This window comes from Mesoplodon mirus (genome assembly GCF_964341445.2).
Source record: "Mesoplodon mirus genome assembly, chromosome: 2".
NCBI lineage: Eukaryota > Metazoa > Chordata > Mammalia > Artiodactyla > Ziphiidae > Mesoplodon > Mesoplodon mirus.
The window spans coordinates 110,907,546-110,928,166 of record NC_138977.1 but is presented as its reverse complement, the minus strand read 5'-3'; the positions used below and the strand labels follow the sequence as shown (position 1 = coordinate 110,928,166).

The following is a 20,621-nucleotide window of genomic DNA, read 5'->3' as shown; positions in this document are numbered from 1 at the left end:
CTGCCGCTTTCCCCCCTTGGTGTCCATACGTTTGTTCTCTACATCTGTGTCTCAATTTCTGCCCTGCAAACCGGTTCATCTGTACCATTTTCTAGGTTCCAGATATACGCGTTAATATACAATATTTGTTTTTCTCTTTCTGACTTACTTCACTCTATATGACAGTCTCTAGATGCATCCACGTCTCTACAAATCACCCAATTCTGTTCCTTTTTATGACTAATATTCCATTGTATATATGTACCACATGTTCTTTATCCATTTGTCTGTCGATAGGCATTTAGGTTGCTTCCATGACCCAGCTATTGTAAATAATGCTGCAATAAACATTGGGGTGCATGTGTCTTTTTGAATTATGGTTTTCGCTGGGTATATGCCCAGTAGTGGGATTGCTGGGTCATATGCTAATTCTACTTTTAGTTTTTTTTAAGGAACCTCCATACTGTTCTCCATAGTGGCTGTATCAATTTACATTCCCACCAACAGTGCAAGAGGGTTCCGTTTTCTCCACACCCTCTCCAGAATTTGTTGTTTGTAGATTTTCTGATGATGCCCATTCTAACTGGTGTGAGGTGATACCTCACAAAATTACAATATTTTGATTTGCATTTCTCTAATAACTACTGATGCTGAGTAGCTTTTCATGTGCTTCTTGGCCATCTGTATGTCTTCTCTGGAGAAATGTCTATTTAGGTCTTCTGCACATTTTTTGATTGAGTTGTTTGTTTTTCTAATATTGAGCTGCATGAGCTGTTTATATATTTTGGAGATTAATCCTCTGTCCGATGATTCATTTGCAAATATTTTCTCCCATCCTGAGGGTTGTTGTTTCATCTTGTTTATGGTTTCCTTTGCTGTGCAAAAGCTTTGAAGTTTCATTAGGTCCCATTTGTTTATTTTTGGTTTTACTTCCATTACTCTAGGAGGTGGATCAAAAAAGATCTTGCTGTGATTTATGTCATAGAGTGTTCTTCCTATGTTTTCCTCTAAGAGTTTTATAGTGTCCGGTCTTACATTTAGGTCTTGAATCCATTTTGAGTTTATTTTTGTGTATGGTGTTAAAGAGTGTTCTAATTTCTTTCTTTTCCATGTAGCTGTCCAGTTTTCCCAGCACCACTTACTGAAGAGACTGTCTTTTCTCCATTGTATATCCTTCCCTCCTTTGTCATAGACTAGTTGACCATCAGAGCGTGGGTTTATCTCTGGGCTTTCTACCTTGTTCCGTTGATCTATATTTCTGGTTTTGTGCCGGTACCATATTGTCTTGATTACTGTAGCTTTGTAGTATAGTCTGAAATCAGGGAATCTGATTCCTCCAGCTCCGTTTTTTTCCCTCAAGACTGCTCTGGCTATTTGGGGTCTTTTTTGTCTCCATACAAATTTTAAGATTTTTTGTTCTAGTCCTGTAAAAAATGCTACTGGTAACTTGATAGGGATTGCAATGAATCTGTATATTGCTTTGGGTAGTATAGTCATTTTCACAATATTGATTCTTCCAATCCAAGAACATGGTATATCTCTCCATCTGCTGGTAACAACTTTAATTCTTTCATCAATGTCTTATGGTTTTCTGCATACAGGTCTTTTGTCTCCCTAGGTAGGTTTATTACTAGGTATTTTATTCTTTTTGATGCAATGGTAAATGGGAGTGTTTCCTTAATTTCTCTGTCAGATTTTTCATCATTAGTGTATAGGAATGCAAGAGATTTCTGTGCATTAATTATGTATCCTGCAACTTTACCAAATTCATTGATTAGCTCTAGTAGTTTTCTGGTGGCGTCTTTAGGATTCTCTCTATATAGTATCATGTCATCTGCAAATAGTGACAGTTTTACTTCTTCTTTTCAATTTGGATTCGTTTTATTTCTTTTTCTTCTCTGAGTGCCATGGCTAGGACTTCCAAAACTATGTCGAATAATAGTGGTGAGAGTGGACATCCCTGTCTTGTTCCTGATCTTAGAGGAAATGCTTTCAGTTTTTCACCATGGAGAATGATGTTTGCTGTGGGTTTGTTGTATATGGCCTTTATGATGTTGAGGTAGGTTCCCTCTATGCCCACTTTCTGGAGAGTTTTTATCATAAATGGGTGTGGCATTTTGTCAAAAGCTTTTTCTGCATCTACTGAGATGATCATATGGTTTTTACTCTTCAATTTGTTAACATGGTGTATCACATTTATTGATTTGCATATATCGAGGAATCCTTGCATTCCTTGGATAAATCCCACTTGATCATGGTGTATGATCCTTTTAATGTGTTGTTGGATTCTGCTTGCTAATATTTTGCTGAGGATTTCTGCATCTATATTCATCAGTTATATTGATCTGTAATTTTATTTTTTTGTAGTATCTTTGTCTGGTTTTGGTATCAGGGTGATGGTGGCCTCATACAATGAGTTTGGGAGTATTCCTTCCTCTGCAATTTTTTGGAAGAGTTTGAGAAGGATGGGTGTTAGATCTTCTCTAAATGTTTGATAGAATTCACCTGTGAAGCCATCTGGTCCTGGACTTTTGTTTGTTGGAAGATTTTTAATCACAGTTTCAATTTTATTACTTGTGAGTGGTCTGTTCATATTTTCTATTTCTTCCTGGTTCGGTCTCAGAAGGTTATACCTTTCTAAGAATTTGTCCATTTCTTCCAGGTTGTCCATTTTATTGGCATAGAGTTGCATGTAACAGTCTCTTAGGATGCTTTATATTTCTGCAGTGTCTGTTGTAACTTCTCCTTTTTCATTTCTAATTTTATTGATTTGAGTCCTCTCCCTCTTTTTTCTTGATGAGTCTGACTAATGGTTTATCAATTTTGTTTATCTTCTCAAAGAACCAGCTTTTAGTTTTATTGATCTTTGCTATTGTTTTGTTTCTATTTCATTTATTTCTGCTCTGATCTTTATGATTTCTTTCCTTCTGTAACTTTGGGTTTTGTTTGTTCTTCTTTCTCTAGTTCCTTTACATGTAACATTAGATTGTTTTTTTTGAGATTTTTCTTGTTTCTTGAGGTAGGCTTGTATAGCCATAAAGTTCCCTCTTAGAACTGCTTTTGCTGTATCCCATAGCTTTTGCATCATCGTGTTTTCATTGTTATTTGTCTCTAGGTATTTTTTGATTTCCTCTTTGATTTTTTCAGTGATCTCTTGGTTATTTAGTAATGTACTGTTTAGCCTCCATGTGTTTGTATTTTTTACGTTTTTTATCCCTGTAATTGATTTCTAATCTCATAGTGCTGTGGTCAGAAAAGATGCTTGATATGATTTCAATTTTCTGAAAGTTACTGAGGCTTGATTTGTGACCCAAGATGTGATTTATCCTGGAGAATGTTCTGTGTACACTTGAGAAGAAAGTGTTATCTGCTGTTTTTGGACAGAATTTCCTATAAATATCAATTAAATCTATCTGGTCTTGTGTCATTTAAAGCTTGTGTTTCCTCATTAATTTTCTGTTTGGATGAACTGTCCATTGGTGTAAATGAGGTGTTAAATTCCCCACTATTATTGTGTTACTGTCGATTTGCTCTTTTAGAGCTGTTAGCAGTTGCCTTATGTATTGAGGTGCTCCTATGTTGGGTCCATATATATTTATAGTTGTTATATCTTCTTCTTGGATTGATCCCGTGATCATTATGTAGTGTCTTTCCTTTTCTCTTGTAACATTCTTTATTTTAAAGTCTATTTTATCTGATATGAGTATTGCTACTCCAGCTTTCTTTTGATTTCCATTTGCATGGAATATCTTTTTCCATCCCCTCACTTTCAGTCTTTATGTGTCCCTAGGTCTGAAGTGGGTCTCTTGTAGACAGCATATATATGCATCTTGTTTTTGTATCCATTCAGTAAACCTGTGTCTTTTGGTTGGAGCAATTAATCCATTCACATTTAAGGTAATTATCGGTATGTATGCTCCTATGACCATTTTCTTAATTGTTTTGGGTTTGTTTTTGTATATCCTTTTCTTCTCTTGTGTTTCCCACTTAGAGAAGTTCCTTTAGCATTTGTTGTAGAGCTGGTTTGGTGGTGCTGAATTCTCTTAGCTTTTGTTTGTCTGTAAAGCTTTTGATTTCTCCATCGAATCTGAATGAGATCCTTGCCGGGTAGAGTAATCTTGGTTGTAGGTTCTTCCCTTTCAGCACTTTAAGTATATCATGCAACTTGCTTCTGGCTTGTAGAGTTTCTGCTGAGAAATTGACTGTTAGCCTTATAGGAGTTCCCTTGTATTTTGTCGTTTTTCCCTTGCTACTTTCAATAATTTTTCTTTGTCTTTAATTTTTGCAAATTTGATTACTATGTGTCTCAGCATGTTTCTCCTTGGGTTTATCCTGTATGGGACTCTCTGCACTTCCTTGACTTGGGTGGCTATTTCCTTTCCCATGTTAGGGAAGTTTTCAACTATAATCTCTTCAAATATTTTCCTGGGTCCTCTCTCTCTGTCTTCTCCTTCTGGGACCCCTATAATGCGAATGTTGTTGCGTTTAATGTTGTCCCAGAGGTCTCTTAGGCTATCTTCATTTCTTTTCATTCTTTTTTCTTTATTCTGTTCCACAGCAGTGAATTCCACCATTCTGTCTTCCAGGTCACTTATCCATTCTTCTGCCTCAGTTATTCTTCTACTGATTCCTTCTAGTGTAGTTTTCATTTCAATTATTGTGTTGTTCATCTCTGTTTGTTTGTTCTTTAATTCTTCTAGAGCTTTGTTAAGCATTTCTTGCATTTGTTGATCTTTGCCTCCATTATTTTTCCGAGGTCCTGGATCATCTTCACTATCATTGTTCTGAATTCTTTTTCTGGAAGATTGTCCATCTCCATTTCATTTAGTTGTTTTTCTGGGGTTTTACCTTGTTCCTTCATCTGGTACATAGCCCTCTGCCTTTTCATCTTGTCTATCTATCTGTCAATGTGGATTTTGTTCCACAGGCTGCAGGATTATAGTTCTTCTTGCTTCTGCTGTCTACCCTCTGGTGGATGAAGCTATCTAAGAGGCTTGTGCAAGTTTCCTGATGGGAGGGACTGGTGGTGGGTAGAGCTGTTGCTCTGGTGGGCAGAGCTCAGTAAAACTTTAATCTGTTTGTCTGCTGATGGGTTGGGCTGGGTTCCCTCCCTGTTGGTTGTTTGGCCTGAGGTAACCCAACTCTGGAGCCTATCAGGGCTCTTTGGTGGGGCTAATGACAGACTCTGGGAGGGTTCACGCCAAGGAGTACTTCCCAGAACTTCTGCTGCCAGTGTCCCTGTCCTCATGGTGAGGCACAGCCACCCCCCCACCCACCCACCCCGCCTCTGCAGGAGACCCTCCAACACTAGCAGGTAAGTCTGGTTCAGTTTCCTATGGGGCCACTGCTCCTTTCCGTGAGTCCCAATGCTCACACTACTTTGTGTGTGCTCTCCAAGAGTGGAGTCTCTGTTTCCTCCAGTCCTGTCAAAGTTCTGCAATAAAATCCCGCTAGCCTTCAAAGTCTGATTCTCTAGGAATTCCTCCTCCCATTGCCAGACCCCCAGGTTTCAAAGCCTGACGTGGGGCTTAGAACCTTCACTCCAGTGGGTGGACTTCTGTGGTATGTGTTCTCCAGTTTGTGAGTCACCCATCCAGCAGTTATGGGATTTGATCTTATTGTGATTGTGCCCCTCATACCATGTCATTGTAGCTTCTCCTTTGTCTTTGGATGTGGGGTATCTTTTTGGTGAGTTCCAGTGTCTTCCTGTCGATGATTGGTCAGCAGTTGTGATTCCAGTGTTCTCAAAAGAGGGAGAGCATGTCCTTCTACTCTGCCATCTTGAACCAATCTCTCTGTATGCTCTTTTGAAATGTGACTTTTTATAACTGAGTAAAGATATAATGCTTCCATTTTACAGAAAAAAATATATATATACACCATTTTACAAAAAATTTATATATGTAATTGTATATATAACGCACACGTGTGTGTGTGTGTGTGTGTGTGTGTGTATTAACAGTTTTGAGTCATTCATTGAATAATACTGAGTGACTGAGTGCCAGAGATCCAAAGGTGGACAAGAAAGACTGACTCACTGACTTCACCGAACCTAAGTCCTAGTGGAGCTAACATTCACTCAAACAAGGTTTGTCTAGCTTATGTGACCAACATCACAAAGCTTTAAGGCAGAGAAGAAAAACACTTATAAAATTCTCTCCACAGTAATCCTTTCTCAATAACTAATTACTGCTTAGCAACACAATATATGACCAAAGGAAAAGAATTCCAGAGTGAAATAAAAGGTTTTGTATAAAAAGGGGTTAAGTAAATCAGCAGAATCATACTTGGAAGTTCTGGGTACCTCTTGTTAGAAATATTGTGCTTTTATGGAAAAGACATTCCACTCAAGTTCTTCCAAATCTGACTAAAGAGGTTATGTAATCCCTCTGAGCCTTCATTTTCCCATTTGTACAAAAAGATAATAATAGCCATTCCATGGGATTGTTGTAAACATGGTACATGCCTGGAGCACAGTAAATGCTTAAATAAGTGTCAGCTGATTTTAATAATAATATTATTTATAGATGCTCAGTTCTTGATCAGTACTCAACCAGTGTTAATTATATCTCTCCAAAGACAATGGGAAGAATGAAATCTGTTTCAAATTTCTCCAAAATATGGAAGACCTAAAATGATATTATCGAAGTTCTCTGAGTCATTACGGGGAAAACAATCTCATTGTGTACACAGGGATGTTTGGAATGAACTGGAAATTTTAAGTGCAGTCCCAGATTCCAATGCTGTATTATCCGCAAAGACTGTACAAGCATCTCACTCTCCTGGAATCTTCCTGTGCATGAGCAACATGCTGGAAATTACATGCCCCATTAGCATCTTATTACAAGTGACGACTGTGTAATTCCTCTGAGGCCAGACTACAGGATGACAAGAAAGAGGGCATTCTAGGAGAGACGGCTGGTCACACAAAGCCCACAATGTCACAGGTGACCTTTAGTAGGAGATTCAAGGTCAGAGTCTCTCCGGACCCAGTCAGACTCTGCAGGCAGCCCTTTGGGTACCTGTGTCCTCCCCAGCACCAGACTCCTAATCAAACAAGTGTTGGGTACACTTAGTAATAGGCAGGGTCTCAAGTTAATCATAACTCAAATGATATTTCACACTTAACCTCTCTCTACAATTCAACTCAGTTTCAGAAAATTACAACAGAACTTCATAAATGCTCACGGCATATCATCTCACTGCAAAATTAACTGACTAAATAAGAGGTCACAATGCCAAAAAAGAAATGAGATAAAAAACACAAGGCAAATAAGAAAATTACAAGGTCAAATAAACTGCCCAGCCAAAGTTGTTCTAGCAGGAAGATCACCTGGTGCCCATTTGTAAAGTTGGACTGGACTTCAAATTATTAGATAATTAACATATTACACTGAGAGCCTCCCACATTATTCTTAAAGTTAACAGTTAGCTGTTAACAAAAAAGCAAAGGTCACATTAATGAAGCATCTATGTCCCCAAAACTGTGTTAGGTGCATTACAAGTATAATCTTAATGTTGGGACCATTAACCTCCCAGTAAGATTAAAATGGATTATATTCGTTTCATCTCTTTTAAAAGCACCATAAATTATTTGCGGGGTATTTAAGAGTTTTAAAAATCACATTCTTTGATACATCCCTCTATGACTAGAAAAGTAAAATAAATAAGTGTGTATAAAATGTATTACTTGAATGAAGTTGGAAAGATGCTTCATTCATACATTTAAATACTTATCTACCTCAAAGAACCAGATTCTACACACACGTACAATCATGCACATACACGCTTGAGTGTTTTCCCAAAGCCACTAAACTGCAGCCTAAGAAGAATGGCTCTGTATAAACCTGGGACTTCTGATTTGCTGAGAAGAGGCTCCAAGTTTGGGGCCAGAGTTACACACCCTGGATAAGTGAAACTCATTGGAAATCCTCCTCCACCCTCCCCCACAAAGGACGCAGCAGCTCGCCTAAATCAATGTCAAAGTCCGGCACTTAAGACTACCAGTTTGAAAGAGCGCTAAATGAGCAGCCTGCCCAGCGCACTCCTCTATTAACCCACGGGAGGGGCGCACGCACACGTCCCAAGTCGCAGGTGTGCAATGACAAGTCACGCTAATCTCCGCCTGCAAAATAACGTGCTCAGACCATCACCGTCACCGGAATGGTGCTCTCACCAGAGGAGCACCCTTCTTGGCCAAGGTCTGAGGAGGTGGAGCCCGCTACCTGACTTTCTCCGTGGCTCCTCCCGTTCTCGGCCTTGAAGATGGACTTGGGCTTCCGGGACTTGAAGTTGCCCATGCTGGGTCGCAGCACGTCCAGCCTCGCGGGCGGCTCTACATGCTGCGGCGGCTCATGGGACGGTGCGGGCTCCTCTAGCGGAGCCCCGGCATCGGGATAATTTTCTTTATTGTCTTCATCTCTAGAACAGGAAAGACCCAATTTAGAAAGCACCCATTTTGTAGAAGGTGGACATGCTGGCAACAGGGAAGACCAGATCAACAGGCTTATTGGAAGGATGAACTAAGGTACCTACCATGATTATTTCTGTAATCTGGTCAGTTAATAAATAGTGACTGCTTTCAAACTGAAAACAAAAACAAAAAGAGTCTAATAATCCCCCCTGGGAAAGAGAGGCTGGCAATACTCACTGCTGCTCATTTACACGGTACCTAGCAAACTTTTTAGTGTAGACTGCTTCAGAAGAACTGAATGTCACTTTTTAGATCACGCCACATTCCCTTCCCATCTTTGCTAGTGGATACATACTTTCTGTAGTTGTAGCTTTGCACATACTATCATATTTGTTTTTCATTTTTCACTTCAAGATAGTTTCACATATGTCAGGTTTTTCTCTCACCAATAATAATGTGAGATATTCCAGTTAGCTACTGTCATTCCTACATTATAGATTAACACTCTAAATCCCAGAGATTAAATAAAGGGCTAATTCACCCAGACCTGGAGTGGTCAGGTGGGTCCCCAGTCTCTCATGCATGTGTCCTTGGTTCAAGGCATGATGCTTCCTCCTCACTGGCAAGTCTCTAACCATCTCCTTACAACTTTCAGATGCATTTAAAAGTCTAACTGGGGTCTATCTTAATAGAATACATACTACCTCAATAGAATTAAGACAAGAGCCAAGTTTTACCCAGGCAAGCCATCTATCTGAACAACCCTCTCAATGAAAAGCCAAAGATCCCAGTATCTGGGTCCTGAGGGTGTGGAACAGCTGGAGAAGACTGACCTGGCTGGAGTTACCTCCACAGACTCAGCACTGGGAGGGCAGTGTTCATTTTCACGCATCAATCAAATTTAACACAACATCGCCCTGCCCCTTCCACTGCCTCAAAAATAGTGACATAATAACACTCTTATTTGAAGTCATTTGCCCCTCTTAAATCTAGATGCATTTTATTTTATTTTGCTAAGAATTCAGCAACTACCATAGCCAGATGGAGCATTCCCTTTATACGATCAATATGATTGTCCTTAACCCATTGGCAATCATTCAGTACTAGATCATGCAATTCTGTAGGACTGGCCACTTCCCCCAGGCAGTGTTTTTCCCTCCTGTGCCCTGACCAGCAGTACCCATAAAAGAGATTTTGGCAAGGTCAGCTAGCAAGCAATTCCTCATGGCTCAAGGATACACAAAGCCAATAGACAAGATCAGCAAAAGAAGGATTTCTATGTCGACTGCTCAGCATGCCTTTTTACAAATAAAAGATTAAACTCACTAAGCTGATATCAGGAAGATGAGTTCCAGTTAGTCTCTGGGATAAGAACAAAGGAAACATTGGGCCAGGACGTCTGGAGCATGGCCGGGGTGCATGCAGTTGGACAAGATGTGGAAATAAAATTATGTGAAAGAGTTAAACTTAAGCTTCAGGACAAACTTAGTATCTGGTAAAGGAAAACCTAACAGGTGAAATAATTCTTCATGATAGTAACTGAAAACAAAAACAAAACAAACAATAAAACAATGTCAGCGGGCTTCCCTGGTGGCGCAGTGGTTGAGAGTCTGCCTGCCGATGCAGGGGACACAGGTTTGTGCCCCGGTCAGGGAAGATCCCACATGAAGCGGAGCGGCTGGGCCCGTGAGCCATGGCCGCTGAGCCTGCGCGTCCGGAGCCTGTGCTCCACTACGGGAGAGGCCACAACAGTGAGAGGCCCGCGTACCGCAAAAACAAAACAAAACAAACAAAAAAACAATGTCAGTGACACTGGTTAATATTTTCCGTTAAGATCATCTATAATTTAAAAAAATTGTATGTCACTAATGGGTTTGGAAACCAATATCAAACCATGAGTTGGAACTACACTAGTTCGTGTGAAATGCATGTCTTTCACTAGTGACAATACTGCTCATCCACACACCCTATGCTCCTGGGTGAGCAATGAAAGAAACAACAGCGATCTCTACCATAACCTAAATGTTCTTCATTCGAGGAGGATTCTAGAACACTCAAGCATAAAAATGATTTTTCAAATCTAAAATGATGCTTTTGATAGACTCCTTCCTAAAATAATACCTGAATTTTGTTTTATATATCATATTTTCAAGGTGCCCAAAAGGTATAAATGTCATCCTGGGCTTGAAAAACGGGGCAAAAAGCATCTTTCTCTCATTACACAAATATAAAACCTAAATAGAAAAGTCATCTGTAGAAATACATTTCCAACCTATTACTGGTTCCTCAGGATCCCCAAAACAGAATATAGGTAATGTAATTTATGTCACCACTTACTGGAATCAGTCATAACTGAGAATGAGCACGGTGTTCTGAAAAGAACAAGAGTCCAAAATATCTTCCTACTTGTTAGAAATGCAGCCGGAGCCACAACACCTCACCTCTGTGACCCTCATCCATAAGATGCCGGCATCTCTATGTGACAGAGGCAGTACAGTCTCTGTGAAATGCCTACCAAAGAAAGGTGGCTCAAGACCACAATCCAATAAATGGGGGCTACTCTCACTTGGGGCCTTGGGTGAGTGGTTATTTGCAAAGAAAAAACTGAAGGTTATTTTTAGTCTTCCCAATACCTCCAAGGATAAATTCCAAACTCCTCAGCAGGGTATATGAACCCTTTGTAATCAGGTCTTTGTTTATCTCTGGAACTTTATTTCATTTTTTTTTTTTTTGCGGTACGTGGGCCTCTCACTGTTGTGGCCTCTCCCGCTGCGGAGCACAGGCTCCGGACGTGCAGGCCCAGCGGCCATGGCGCATGGGCTTAGTTGCTCCGCGGCATGTGGGATCTTCCCGGACTGGGGCATGAACCCGTGTCCCCTGCATCGGCAGGCGGACTCTCAACCACTGAGCCACCAGGGAAGCTCCTGGAACTTTATTTCTTACCACTCCTGGCATCCTCAGCTCTCAGGGTTCCTGCCATCCTGAACTGCCTGCTATACCTTCAAGGTAAATTATTTTCTCTGCCCTCTGTTGGCTTGCCAGTAAGTTGCTCCCTCTGCTTGTTTTTTTTTTTTTTTTTTTTTTTTTCCCCTCTGCTTGGTTTTTTGGCCTTATTATATTCCACCAAAAAAAGAGTCATGCGCCATGTGTAATTTTCTTCAGGAATCCATCCCAGAAACTTCCCTGGGCTATTTGGTCATTCTAAGTGAGTCCTCTGTTTCCCGCTAGTAAAATAGCACTTAATGCGCTGTAGCATCATCATCTATACTCTTGCCTATCTCCTCCAGGGAACTGAATTCCTGGGAGCAGGGATTGGTTTGTCTTTCTCCATCCCGTATCTCCACTGGTTTCTGGCACACAAAAATGTATGAAACAAAGGCCTTCAACAAACGTCTCTTATCCAACAAGTGTCACACAGACCAGTGTCCAAATTCTGCCTCATAGCGGCTGTGTTATCTTGGATGAGCTATAATCCCTCTGAGCCTCAGTTTCTCCATCTAGGATGAGGAGGGAAACATCAGCTTCCTTTCAGTTGTTTCGATTAAATAATAAAATGCATGTGAAAGTGCTTGAGTGAAGCAAATGTAGAAGAAATGGTTAACGTGAAGGTTCTGCCATCATATCATGAACCCGGTGATGACCAAGATCACACTCCAGACACTCAATGCCACATTTGGTGAATAAATCTAGAAGCTCTTCCTTAAGGTCTATGATGGGAACAGATGTGCTAATCAATGTTGAATTCAATAGGCATTTACTGAGCATTCTCCATAGAAAAGGTACCGTCCTGAGTGCTAAGGGGGGTATACAAAAGTGGACAAGACAAAACTTCCTTCAACAGCTGATAATCTATTAGAAGAAACAGAACGTGAGAACAAAGTATTAGAATTCAAAGAAGAGACTTAAGATACCAGACCCAGATGGTTTCTATCCTTCATAATTAAGAACCAAGCAATGGTGAGTCCTACCTGAGACTAGAGCAGTCAGTCTGATCTTCATGCAGAGAGACTGTGTCTTCTTCACACCTGGAGAGAGGAGATAAAACCACATCAGATCCAACTGTCTGCTGCAGCAGAAGCAGCAACAGTCTAAAATTATCCGAAGATTAGCACAGGAAACTAAAAAATGGAACAATCTTTACCACTCTCATTCAAACCAGCGTCAATTCCCCAGTGTCTATCTGGTAGTGAATGATACCAATATTGTCATATCATGTGAGCTTAAATGCTTAGAACCAGAGGTAACACTCCTTTTTCATCCACTACTCTGCATCACCTAAGCAAACGAGATCTTAGCAAGGATCTAAGTGTTCACAGAACTTGAGGGAACATCTGACACCAACACTGGTGGATTGTTGTTGGCTCAAAAGAGACTCCGTTACATGCCTCTTGGCATCTCTTCTGCCTCAAGGCAGTCCCAAACCACACCAGCTGCCCTTTGGCTCACTCCATTGGCCTCCAGACTTTCTTGACATCCTTCCTTTTCACAAAACTTCTGAAATAACCTCGTGAAAAATTCTTGGCTCTTCCATATTGGAAACTCTCCAGTGTTCCACACTGCCTAAGTGCCTCTGGAGGAGGACCATTCTCTCACTCTAGTGTATGAGTGAGCCTTCGTTCCTATTCTCAGCCCTTCCCACCCCACCTCACCCCACCCCACTCCAGCCTGGAATGCTTTTTTCCATCTTCAACTCCTACTCAGCCTTCACTGCTCCAGCCTCGCAAGCTCTGTGAACTTTTCTTGCCAAGTTCACCCACGTGCCATGTTCCCATTTTAACCTTAGTACAGAATGGTTTACTCTTCATTCTGAGGTTTTAGTAACCAACTAGATCTTGCCTAGCACTCTTATGTAATTCCTTTGTACCTCTGAGATCTTTTAAATTAGTTGTTAATTCCATGAAAAGAAACAACCATCATTTCTTTTTCTAGATACACTGCCACAGTGCCTACAATGTTACCCCAGAGTAGACACTCAATAAATGCTTGAATCAAATCATTAACTCGGGCCCCTCAGCAAGTCTGTTGCCTGGCATAATTGAACAAGCATTTATTGAGCACTCGCTGCCTTCCAAGTACTGCCTTAGGCATTGGAGCTGTGCTTCTCAAACTTTTTGGGATTCACGACTGACCAGTTGGTTTTCTATTTCCAATCCACTGTGGAGAGATAATTTGGTAAAAAGGTCGCAGGAATATCAAATTTCTATAAAAGTTATTAAAGGCATACTCCCTATTTCTGTACTGTTCTTGTCTCAGACAAGTTACAGACAATTTGTGAACACTTTGAGTAGCACTACTGCTAAAGGACAGAAAGTTGAGAAAGACCTAGACCCTGCTCTGACAGAGTCCCAATGTAATGAGTAGACATAAATAAATAAATATCTACATACGTAGATATAACCATAATACAGTATTTATACTACATGAAATCATTTAAAACTTTAAAATATTCCTTACCAGCAATGGTGTATAACTTACCCACAAAACAAATTGATGGAAGCTTCAGTCCTCTTCCCTTACTATCCCTTTTAAATTATGATTTTGTAATGAACTAAACGAAGTCCACCTACAGACTCTAACCCTCTTTACCTGCTGGCAGCTGGGGGGAAAAATGCATCGACTTAACAAAAAGCTCTCCTTAACAAAATGAACTCAATTTCCTTGCTTTCCCCTTTTTTTTTTTTTTTTTTTGACTCTCAATAACCCACTTTGTCCATCTCATAGAAAACAACAATTAAATTCCTAAATGTTGTCTTGTTCTCCTCCATTAGAGGCATTTACTGTAATAGATCATCTGAGCTGTGTAACGAATAAAAATGTTTCCCAATAAGAACAACCTAGCTAAGTAGAAAAGCCAATGAAGAACAGAAATCTAGAATTGTTGCTTCCAAAGAACTAGGGTTCAAACAGAGTTTCAACCTTAGAGCTCAACAATACCTATTGTTTGGGAATTTGGCAAGAACTTTTTTTTCCTCCCCCTCATTTGATTTATTATTTTTTCTTCCCAAAGTACAATTAGTTAAAAATAAGAAATTGGCACCAGAACATACAAAGTTGCAGATGCTTTCTGAAATATGAAGCCAGACCTAATTAGCTGATCCGATTTTAAGGACTACTGAACAACTCCAGTCATCACTCAAGAAAACACAATTCCTAGCTTGCAGACATGGTGATGAAATAGATCTCCTTATGGCTTCCGTGGCACACATATACAAGCTCTTTTAGTTCAATTTTCATTTGCTTTGATGAAGACCATCAAGCTCTACTCAATTAACATCTTTCTGATTGTTCTACTGATTCCTCACCCAGGAGCCCCCCGCAAATGCACAATACTGGCCCAATTATAAAACTGGATTCCACACTGGGAACCCATATCCAAATATTCCTACTCCTGGAAGAAAAATCAACTCAGATCAAGTGTCTAACTGGTCTTGGGCATGAGATTCTCTTCCTACATGTTATTCCAATAAAAGAATTTAAAGACCAACCCTTTAATGATGTTCTCTGTAAATTATCAAAACCAGGCATCTTCTAGTACAAACTTTTTCAAACTATAAATTGTGACCTATTAGGCGGTCCTGAAATTAGACAGCAGCTACCAGCATTTTGTTGTTACTATTGGTAGAGAAACAGAATAGAAAATGTCAGTATAGTGAGGGTTAAGTGTTATTTCACGAAACTTGTTTAAATAAACCATGTCTATACATTTGTGCTGGATTGCAACATAAAATGTGTTTATTGTTGTTCACAGTAAAAAAATGTGAAGACACATCTATTAAATGACTTCCTTTGAGGTTCTCATGAACTAGAGTCTAAGTTCCTAGAGTTCTTAATTTGTGGTTGCCCAGACAATACATGGATAATTTGTCCTTGCCATCATTTCTCTGTGAAATGCTCAGGGTTGTAACTTTTCTCTCTATTTGGACTTTTGCTTCCTCTATCAACCACAAACAAGAAAAAGTTAGATGGTACTTTATAGCTCACCTTCTCTTTCATATGATCTCAATTAAGCCTGACAGTGGTGTGAGGCAGGAACTACCTTCACATAGGGGCTAAGGAATTTCCCAGGATTCCAAGGCGTAAAGCAATGATGCCTGTGTCGCTTCTGCTCCACCACACTAAGCCCACTGAACAGTCTCTTCAGTCTATGTTCCCAGGGGTTCACAAGAGAGAGAAAGACTTGTTTCTTAGAATAATGGTGCAGAAAGAAGTACCCATGAGAGGTTCTCTTTTTTGTCTTGGGGTAAATAAGAAGAGAGATCTCAGACTGGCTATTAGATAAAATGTAGTTGTACCCCGAAGGGGACTTCTATTCCCTGCAGTACCATGTCCCTTGAAGGCAAAGTTGCAGGGGTATAGCCTGCAATCCTGTGGGATTTCTCAAAGTGTGTCTGATTAAAATACAGGTTCCACTATATGCAATATCCTGGGATAAACCATAATGGAAAAGAATATGAAAAAGAATGTGTGTGTGTGTGTGTGTATAATTGAATCACTTTGCTGTACAGAAATTAACACAACATTGTAAATCAACTATACTTCAATTTTTAAAAATAAATTAATTTAAAAAATGGAAAAAAAATAGCAAGTTCCAGCCTCATCCCCACCCCCACTAGATCAACTCTCTGGGGGTGGAGCCCAGGAATGCGAGTTTTTAAATTAGACTGCCCTTCTCCCCACATAACTAGTGTGCTTCTAAACAGTTCAACACTGACCTAAAGGTTTAAAAACCCAGACTGGCAAGTGGGCTGGCTCCCACTTGGGAATAAAGCCTGGGAAGCTGGATGTTTCACAAGCCCCCATTCCCTTCCCCAGTTGATATTGATAATCAGTTGGTTTTGAGAATTACTGCTTTGCATGATAACTAATTTGTTGCAGAATTCATTGCTGGGCAGGCTTCATTTCAAATAACGGGTTAGCCAGGGCAACAGAGGAAATGTCCATGGAAAAATAACAGATGAAAGGGCGCTGCAGATACAGAAGGGAAGGCCAAGGCCATTCTGATCTCAGAAGAATTTGGGTAGCAAAAGAAATTGAATTGGTCCAGAGCTGCACAGACAGGGCCAGGCACGCGAGAAACTGAGAAAAGCATAAAATACGTCCTTGAGTTCCTCCCAATTCCCCTTCGCTTTGACTCTTATAAGACTCCCAGCTGGCCACGCAGAACCCTCTTAGGTTAGACTAGCTGATAACATAATTTATATTAAAGTATTGATGACAATTTGAATCCACCTCCCAGGGGCACAGACTTTTTAATTTCCATTTTAATAAGGGTCACCACCAGAGTTCTTCATCCAAAAACAAAATCATCTCTAGGTAGAATTTCAGGCACTAAAAAAGATAAGTACATGTGGGTAGGAGGAAGTAGGAGTGGGGTGGGGATAGGAGAAAGGGGACGTTTTCTCATATCTAAAACATATAAGAGAGGCAAGTGCCTCCTCTGTGCATGCTGAGACCAGACATGAACATTTACTGATTACATGCTACTTCTTTGTCTCAGTGTAGTGCATCCTGGTCCTACTGACTTTAGGGTCATGCCCAGAGAACCACGGAAAACGGTTCATATTACTGAGGGGAGGAGAAGATACTATATTAGATGATGACTAGTTTTAAATGACCCTCGTCTGTACTGTTACACCTATGAAGATTTGGTATGCTTCAAATGTTCTCCTCAGATTTTTAGATTAGCCAGATGGCATTCCCATTGTCACTCAGTGCCTTTTAAAATAAATCATTGTCACTTCTGTGAAAACAACAACAGGATCTTATGCAATCAGAACTCCTTGGGGAGTGTCCAAAGACAAGGTACCAGACTTTCCCCAGCATTTAACTATAAAACCATTTTTTAAAAAATTGTCCATGTGAAATCTAGAATTAAGTAACTCCATTTTGAAGCTGCTATGCCTATGGCTGACTTTGGGGATTCAGCCACACAGGGGTCCTGAGAATCAGGCCCAGGATGCATCTGGTGCTGTAAGCACAGCAAAAGGAGGAAAGCAATACCTGTGCACCTGAACCAGGGAGTCACAGCCTCATCTTTGGCCTGCATACTTTGGCCTGCATCTCTCCCCACTCTTAGGCTTTTAGAAAAGCAAAGTTGTAGCACCATTACCAAGCAATCTCATTAATGGGACACAGCAGGTCCCAATGAGTATTTTACATTGGATCTTCTAAAATCAACCCTGGGCCTTTTTTTAAAAAAATTAACTAAACTTAAGTGAGCCCAAAGCTCAACACAGAGAGCAGCATATCCAAACAGAGAAACAAAGGAATGTGAAAAACAAGAGGGCCTGGGAAGCCCTGTAGCCCTCCATCACCAAGTCATTGTGACAGTGACTTGAAACTCACATAATTTATTTGCCTTTTAGGGAACTTTAGCAAATAACTCCCAAGTTACCGGGACTTCTGTATCAAACTTGCAGCGTTTTTAAATGTAGTTGAGTATACAACCTTATACCCCCTTTTTCCTGAAAAAATGTTTAGAGTGACTTCTGTCGTAAGGTCCCGGAAGTAAACATAATGAGTTAGCCTAGAGAAAGACTACTAAATAAAGTATAGATATTTCATACATATATGGATATATGTAAATTATATATCAGTTACATATAGTATTAGCATAATATACTACCTGTTAATTTTTAACATATACATATAACATAGTATTAGAAAAACATATTAAGGAAGGGATGACAAGAATTAAAACCACAAACTATAAATATCTAATAAAAAAATACCATGCATGCTGGCCTTGAGTAAAATATTCACTCCTTCATTCCATGTTTGAACGGTGTTAGTGGTCCCAATCGAAAGCTTTAACCATGAGACTAGATAACGCATTCCTCCTATAGCCAGATCTCTGAGGGCAGAAGACAAAATTGACAAAGGGCATGCAAGAAAAGTTTACTCTACTGTGTCTTAAAAGTCTGTACACAGCAGAGGGTGAGACTAAGTTTAGCCTATTTATCACATACTGGAATCCAACTCATTTCACATCCATCTCCTATTTGCCGTAAATGTACACAGCATGCTCCATGAAAACAGACACCAACGTTGGCAAAATGCAACAAAGCTTCCCTACTGACATGTCAAAGAGATTTATTTTTTAAAAATCTGAACTCCAAGAACACATATTTTGGAGCACTGAGCTCCCGCAGGCCATCAGTTTGTTTTAATCACTCTCCCGTAGTTGCTAAAAGACTGATTTCAACCTGTAAAGATTTCTGGGCCCCATCAGTCCCCACGTCTCGCGGTCTTCACAACCCCAGATTACAGGAGACAATGCATCTAGTACCCAGGGCGGCTGGAAACGGTAGAGGATACCTTCCCGATAGTTGCTTCCTGAGAAAGGCATGCAAATCTTATTTTAGTGACAAGAATCACTTACTCTGTTACAGCGGTGCTGCTGAAGGAATTATCCTGAAGGCTGAAACAGAAACAAGAAAACATCAGCCAAGTCCGGCCGGGGAGCCGTCTCCCTGACTGCTCTCCGGGAGTTAGAGCACATACACAAACATGGCATTGCAAGGCAAGTCTCAGGGCTCCCCGGCACACTCGCTCTACCTTGGGCTGCTGTCTGCACATGCTCGTAACGACACCCCCAGCAGGGGCCCGGCCGCACGGGCGAACCACAAAGCCCGGCAGCCCGCGAGGCTGCGGGGACAGAGATGGGCGGGGCACGGCGGCGGGGCCGGGACCCCGGGACCCCCTCGAGGAGCACCTGGAGCGTGACCGCGCGACCCCAATCTCGCCAGCCGGGCGCCGCGTTTAATCCGGGCCTCCCGGTGCCCGCCACCCCCGGGAAAGCCTGACTGTTTCTGCCTAGGTGCTGAAATCCGCGGGCGACTTGCTTTCTTCCAGACGTCTCCTACCAGTTTTACAGAGCTACCTCCCTCTAGGGATGGAGGCTCGCAGAGATTCAGAGACCGTTCAGAAAAAGCTGGAAGGGAACGAGAAGGGGGAGGGAAACATAGCTGCTGTTTTGGGGGTGTGGATGTGTGGGTGTGTGTTTATTGCCCAGGAAAAAGAAAAGCCTCTGAAAGAGGGCAGCTGCATCACACCAGATCTGTCTGCACTCTGTTATTTCAGTCCCGAAGAGGAAGCGCCCAGCCCCGGACTGCAGAGCTGTGAATGAGCCCACGCAGGGCGGGTGAAGAATTTGTTCCAGGCATTAGCTGGTGACTGGGGGGGACCATGCGCAAGATGGGGTTTCCTCTGCAGGAGCAGCCCGCCCGAGCTCCACTCCAAACCACCTTTACAAAAGATGAGAGAGCAAATGCACCCACGCTACTGCCTTTAAATAAAGGCAGCCTTGCTGGGGGAGGGGAAGGCTGTTAGCCCCTACTTGCTTCGTTCCCCTGGAGATGTTTGTCCTGCACTCTTTCCATTGTTAATTTCTGCTGCCCGTTGACCTTGATATGGAGCGAACAGTCACCTGGGAAAGATGCTTATTTTGAATTTCGAATTAAGAAGATTCCCCATTCCCTTCTTTTAATCTCTCCACTCCCAGAAGCAGCTGAGATGGTTTTTAGTCAAAATTATATCCGACGGTGAGTTAAACGATAGCAAAAAATTTCATTTTCAGATTATCAGAAAAATTACTCAAAACTTGGTACTAAGGGGAAAGAGCGAGACCTTTCAGTGTCACGAGACATTTTTCACAGGTCCACCCAAGGACTGCTTAATTCTCTAAAAAAAATGGACTTGTGTTTGACATGCTATTCACTCTTAGTTAGATTCCTGACCCTGTGGAGTTAGGTGTTAACATGGCACATTTTGTCCAATCTGTCCAGAGGAAAAGATAACCTCAGCATTGATGGTTTTATTGCATTGTGCAGCTTTCACCAATTTTGCATCTAACCTAACAATCTTATACTAACATTCTTTCTAAATGCCTGCAAATGTTCAGATCCTCAAAACGCTCTTGGAACCAAGAGCATCATCATCTTATAGATCCCCTCATTAATCATCATCTTATAGATGCCCTCTTATGGATCCCCTTATTAAAGTTAACAGATCTCTGATATGTCCCTATATTTGTATCAGAGTCATATCTTTAACTTTCAAAGTTATACTTTGAAAAATCAAAATAGAGTTTTCAAAGAACAACAGATTTCCTTAAGGTCCTTTGCAATTTTCCTTTCCTCTCTCTAAATATTTTTAAAAGTAGCTGAAAAAAAGCCTAATACAGGCATTCCCTGGAAATATCGCAGGTTTGCTTCCAGACCACCACAAT

The 20,621-nt window shown here is 40.9% G+C and overlaps 1 protein-coding gene across 3 annotated transcripts in view; it reads right to left on the bottom strand.

Annotated features, from left to right (window-relative positions):
- FAM13C (family with sequence similarity 13 member C) overlaps nt 1–19,249 on the bottom strand; it is a 137,178-nt gene extending 117,929 nt beyond the window's left edge. For 2 of the 3 annotated variants that reach the window (XM_082634864.1, XM_082634865.1), the window contains exons 1-3: nt 18,774–18,940; nt 12,361–12,417; nt 8,205–8,400 (exon numbers count right to left, since the gene is read on the bottom strand). In XM_082634864.1, the coding sequence (XP_082490990.1) occupies nt 8,205–8,400; nt 12,361–12,417; nt 18,774–18,835 (315 nt within the window). In that variant the 5' untranslated portion in view covers nt 18,836–18,940. The other variant, XM_082634866.1, reaches the window with a different exon arrangement.
- Nucleotides 19,250–20,621: the final 1,372 nt, after the last annotated feature.